Below are 5,758 nucleotides of genomic sequence, written 5' to 3'. Positions count from 1 at the left end.
CCCCCCTTTTCAACACAGTGTAAGAGCTCTTCCCGCAGGCCAGCAGTGGGGTCCATGGAGGAGAAGCTGTGGCTCAGAATAAAGCAAGAGACTGAACTCCTGCTCTTGCTCCAGGAAGAGCTTGTTCAGCATTAGGGTATGAGACAGGGCACGTGTCGAAGTGCAGGGCTGGGCTCCCGTTGCTGCAGCCTGACTCGCTGCCACGAGTCAGCTGCTGAAAGCATGGGAAAAAAAGCATATTGGGGCACAGCCCTTATGTCGCTTGCTTCTGTCTTGCAGGGAGAATCGGGGCTGGAAGGGGACAGCGGGCCACCCGGGCCAGACGGTGTCAAGGTAAACCTCACTCTCGTGGCGTGCTTCAGCTCCTGCACATCTCCGTGCACTCAGGCCCCTGTGGTTCCCAGGGGCAGGTTTGAGCCAAGGGAGTTATTGGGTCCTCTGAACAATAAGCCTCTGCCCTGCTCCCTCCAAGGATTTTTTTTCTGCAAGCACACATAACGGACTCCTCCTGTTTCACTCCTCTACCCACATTTTTGGCATCTGATCAGATCTCCAAAAAGGTCAACTTCTTCAAAATCTAGTTTCCAACAATTTGTCTGTTTTATTTGAGTCTTTACAGATGAAATTTCCAACTAATCAGGAATTCCTGGGCCTGGCAGGGAAAATCAAGAATTGTCCATCACTCTCCCCTGCACCACTGACCAGAACATTGTTAGCAAGAAACCAGATCCCCTTCCTCTTGGCAAAGCCCCAGGTGCTCACTCAGGGCTTGCACTGTGCTCTTTATCTAGCTGCTGTGAGTTTGCTACCTTCCCCTTGGAACAGGACTGTGATTCCTGCCCCTGCACAGCCGACTTTTCCAAACAGGCCAACAATTTTGTTCCATGGAAAGAAAAAGCTGCTGGTCCCACAACAATGCAGTTTATTGCTTCGTTCTAGTTAAGCTATTTGCCATGTGTCTCTACTTTTGCTTATCTCTGAACGTTGGACCAAAAGACTCCTCCTTAAAGACAGTCAAGACTTCTGTGTTCTCTTGCCACTGCTAACCGTCCCCAAGAGTTCTTGAACGAAACTAGATCTTGTCAACCTGAATGTATGTCTGGATGGTGGAAGAGTCACTGCTCGCTGCAGGAGCATTTGTTTAACCAGAAGAGACGTTGCTGTGCTCTCACCAACGCAGGTGCAAGTGGAAAACGACTCTGTCAAGGCTGGTTGGTTGTACAAGTGTAGGTGCTGCTGTCAGTACAGAATTGGCCTTTTTGATTGTCTCCATAAAATTTTGTGCCATCAATTATAAGAACAGTGATTTGACATGACACCTACTGCTTGGACCACAAATCCTTCACAGGGGCAAGACGACACTGTTCCACAGTGTTTATTCAAGCCCTGGGCTGCTTCCCGTTTGGCAGCAAGAGCAAAGCGGCCGCTCCAGACAAACACGTCCTATTAAAAACCTTTCAGCATCCCAAGCTCAGGGCTTCTGGGTGAGGCAAGGGAGACTTTCAGATCTTGTCTCATTCACGTGGGACGTTCAGGTCTTATTGCAGGAGAAGCAAAGGGGTTCAGATTACCCTGTGTAATGGGGGAGTTCCTCTTCTCCAGCCAAGAGATTTTAAAAAAAGGAAACCTGTTTTTGCTCATTTTTTAAATGTCAAGTGTATTATGACTCATCCTCATTCATCCTTTTGCTTGCAGGCTCTCTTCCCCCCAGACTCCTGAAATATTAATTATTTGGTGGGCTTTTTCCTTGCAAGAGCCATGTACAGCGACCCATGTGTTGTGTGGGTATGAAAAGCTCCCACCCTCCTCTCTTCCACAGGGAGACAAAGGAGAGCAAGGCCTGGAAGGAGAGAAAGGAGAAAAAGGCAACGAAGGGCTGAAGGGAAAAGAAGGGCCTCCTGGATATCCCGGCATCACAGGTGTCCGAGTGAGTCTGCGAAACCAGCCTGCTTGCCCCCGTAGCCCATCCGTGGGTTCCCGGTAGCAATTGGTGCTCTCCTCTCCGAGCTGCCTGGGCAGCCGTGCGCGTACCTCAGGTGGCCGGGGCATGGGCATGGGCATGGGCCCGCCACAGCTCCCGCGCTCTCCGTAGGGCCACCTGCACTCTGGGTTCCAAATTAGCGGTTGCATCTTGCCCCAAAAGGATCAGCAGAGCGCTGTGTGCTCTTGTCCAAATCCCTGCGTCCAAGAAGATGACTTTAACCTTCCCGATGGCCGCGGGGGAGCCCAGAGGCGCGGTGGGTGCTGCCCAGCGCAGGCATCGGCGCACAGCTGGCACACGCCGAGCTGGGGGCTGCAGAAGGCAAACAGGCTTGTCTGAAGAGACGAGGTCCTTTTGCAACAAGAGGACAAAAGAAAGTTTGCAGTCTTGTGTCTGGGCGGCTGGATTGCATTTAAACCCTAGCAAGAAATAAATAGGCTTTTTCTTTTCTTTTTTTTTTTTTTTTACAAGGACAGTATTTACTGTAGACATTAATACTACTGTAACGGGACGTGCCATGTTGCAGCAAAACACCTGGGGCAGATTGAGAGGGAGATGCAGGCAGTGAACGCTGCTTAGGGCGGGAGGTCATCCGAGATGTGTGACCTGTTGCAAATGTTGTTGTAAAGTATGTTATTTTTGCAAAAATACTACATCCAGGAGATGGTTTGGTCTTTTAAACAGGATACAAACTTGAGATGTGGATCGCTTCTGTGGTTTGCCACAGACTTTGTGTAGGCTTTGGGACACTCTGCCCTTCTGTTGCGTCTGTAAAATGGACCACCTCGCAGGGCATTAGAGAGGGATGTACAGAGGACTGCGAGGAGCTGAGTTTCTGCTGGCTCTCACAGCTGGCCTTGACCTGCAGTTTGGAAATGGCCAGCCTTTGCCTTCTTTCACTTCTGTTTGATGATTACTTGCTTCCTTCTGGATTTTCCTAAGATTTCCCCCTTAAATATAGAAAACAAATAGAAGAAATTAGCAGGTAATTATTCCTGTTTCCTCAGTGAATACCCTAGACATGTCTGGCTCTCTTGGAGGTCTGATCTCAGCGCCATGAAAAGAAAAATGTGGTTCTGGCTCTGAGATGAGAGCTGCGGGGCCAGAGGAGTCGGGCAGGGTCTGGCCTGGGGCTCCTTCTGTGGCCAGATGGAGGATGGCCCTGCCCAGTGCCCCCGTGGGCCGCCCTGCGAGGCACGTCAGGCCCTTCTGCTTGCAACGTGGAGTTCATCAGCTCAACGACATGATTTACCCTTTCTAATTATTGTTGCGGATCGGAGTTGTCGGAAGCGCGGACTCGCAAAGCTCTTTCTGTGAAGCGGTAGCTGGGTGGAGTCCGATGCCGCCAGCCTGGCCGGAGCGGCCATGCTCGCCCGTAGCACAGGTCTTGCTCTCGAGCAGCTGGAGAACACGCTGGCTTCCGCCCCACACGTCTCCGGGAGGCATGCGCTGCGCCCCGGCGCGTCACGGGGAACGAGTAGCCCAAGTTTGACCAAGTTTGATGGCAGCTCTGAAATCCCTGCCCGGGCTGGGTGGGAGGCAGCAGGGCAGCAGAAACCGCTGATGGACGCCCGCCGTCGAAGCATGTTGTTTTTTCCTTTGGTGACATTGTGGCTGGCTAAAAGGAGGGCAGAGAGAAGGGTGTGAGGGGATGGAAGCAGCAAAGGGGCTGGATTTGTGTTATTTTTGGGCGGAGGTTGGGATTTGAGCACTGACTCGACTAGAAAGTGGAAACATTGGCTTAATGCTGCGGTGCAGCACCATAAATGTGCAGAATAAGGCTGTAGGCTTGCCCCCAATAAGGCCACCCATGGCCACAGCCCCCTGCACCCACAGGCAGCTCTTTGCAGGATTGGGGCCGCACCATGGGCGAGGGCTGGTCCCCGGAATCCCAGCTCCCTCCCGGCTGCAGGCTGGCACGGCTGGACATCCACCCTCAGCACCCGGCCCTCCGTGTGCTGTACTTCTGGCTGGTTCACGTGTTTATATTGTGCATGTTTTAAGAACCAATAAAAATACTAAAATCATGCAAAAGCCATATTAAGTTATAAAGTATAAAATATAGATTCTCTCAGACTCTGTCCCTGCTGTTTGCCAGCATGTCCCTGGGAACACGATGCCGTTTTCTGTTTTATTTAAAAAAAAAGAGTCAATAGAGCCAAGATTCCTGCTCATAATCGCTCCCTTTTGTTTTTTTTACTGCAGAGTGCTATATTTCCATCTACTATTTTAATATGCTGCTTTGTATATCCTATGTTTAAACTCAAGCAGACTTTGAGAGACCCGCATAGGCTCCAGATAGCGCTGCCTCCTCTGCCAGAAGCCTGGCCGTTACCTGATGTATAGGCGGGTGTTCCTGTGCTCACTGAGGTAATTTAAAGGTGGAAGTCCTCTGACAGAAGTACAAATAATTTCTCTCTTCCCATTTTTTTCTGTGAGACTTTTATCCTACCTTCCAATGGAGAAAATGTACAAATATTAGTGGGATCTTCCTTAGATTTCTGACAAGATAAAGTTTACACATCAGAGATGCAAACCACTAGAGATAACTGCAACCTCGTCCTTCTCCGGTGAGGATTGGAAGCTGGAATATCAAGTCAACCCATCCTCTGCGAGACATGCCAAAAAGCCACCGCGGGCACAGCACAGACCATCACATCATGTACAATGGCCAGAGGTTTTGAAGGCTGCTGGACAAAGATAAAAATCTTGTCAGGGGAAAAATCCTGAAAGTTTCTTCGCCCAAGGGCAAATGCAAAGGTTGCACGGTGCCAAACTCCTGCCCAGGGTTTGCCGGGTGGCATGGCCATCGCCGGGGGAAGGTGCGGAGGCACTTTTACTGCAGGGAGGAGGCACGCTGGGCTTGGGTGTGCTGCAGATCCTGTGCGTTTACGCATTATGTATGTTGCATATGGTTTTAATACATCTGATGTGATAGCGTTATGCTGTCCAATACTCAGTTTAGATGGTTTTAAAGGGAACTTCATCTTTAGCTATTGCATCTTCACTTGGTCTCCCTTGGCGTGACACCCAGGAGTCATCTGTGCTCCACTGCGTTCCTGCCTGATTCCACTGTCTTTTCCCTGGGCTAGAGGTGTTTGCTTCTGCTCCAATACTGTTGAGCTGCCCTGCTCATATACCAAGGGGGCAGGGAAGGTGTTGATGCTTCTGTGCCATTAGTGGGAGACACACATATACAAGGATCTGTCTAGTTACCTGTGCCAACAAACTGACCTTTTATCTGAGAGTGTGTAGCTCATCTTCTGCTTCTTGGAAGAAATTCATACGAGCTCAAGGAAGCTGATGCTCATCTGCAGTCGTGGACATAGAGACGAGCTTCTCCTGCGCTTTGGCGTAGCCCTGTGTTGCCCTCTGCCTCAGCTCTAGAGGGGACCCACAGAGACGTGCCCTCCACGAACAGCGACAGCCTCTGGAAAAACCCTTTTCATCGCAAGTCCCTGCAGCTACACCACTTCTTGGAGATTTTCTCTTAACACCAAGGACATGTTTAGTCTTAATCTTTATTTTGCTTACGTCTAAAGGAACACGACACTTCACTATCAAGTGTCCTCTTGACAAATGTAGGAAATGAGGCGCCTGATTGCTCTGAAATGATCTGGCTTTATTGCTGGTACATTTTCAGCTCATTTTGCACATTCTGGCCCGGGGCAAAGGCCCGGCGCTGGCAGCACCCCGTGTAGCCGCAGAGCAGGTAGAAGGTGGGGAGCTTGGCAGGGCACGTACAAGCTCGCACACGACGTGGCGATGGGCCAGCGC

General features: G+C 50.6%; 1 protein-coding gene across 1 annotated transcript in view; it reads left to right on the top strand.

The window, feature by feature from the left end:
* Positions 1–5,758, top strand: part of COL27A1 (collagen, type XXVII, alpha 1) — a gene marked incomplete at its 5' end in the record, with an annotated part of 126,906 nt that overhangs the window by 87,635 nt on the left and 33,513 nt on the right. Inside the window, 2 exons of the mRNA XM_010294440.1 lie at positions 280–333; positions 1,820–1,927. Coding sequence (XP_010292742.1) covers positions 280–333; positions 1,820–1,927 — 162 coding nt within the window. The remainder of the gene's footprint in view (positions 1–279; positions 334–1,819; positions 1,928–5,758) is intronic.

Source organism: Phaethon lepturus, unplaced genomic scaffold (genome assembly GCF_000687285.1).
Source record: "Phaethon lepturus isolate BGI_N335 unplaced genomic scaffold, ASM68728v1 scaffold44740, whole genome shotgun sequence".
Lineage (NCBI taxonomy): Eukaryota > Metazoa > Chordata > Aves > Phaethontiformes > Phaethontidae > Phaethon > Phaethon lepturus.
This window is presented reverse-complemented; position numbering and strand designations above follow the sequence as displayed.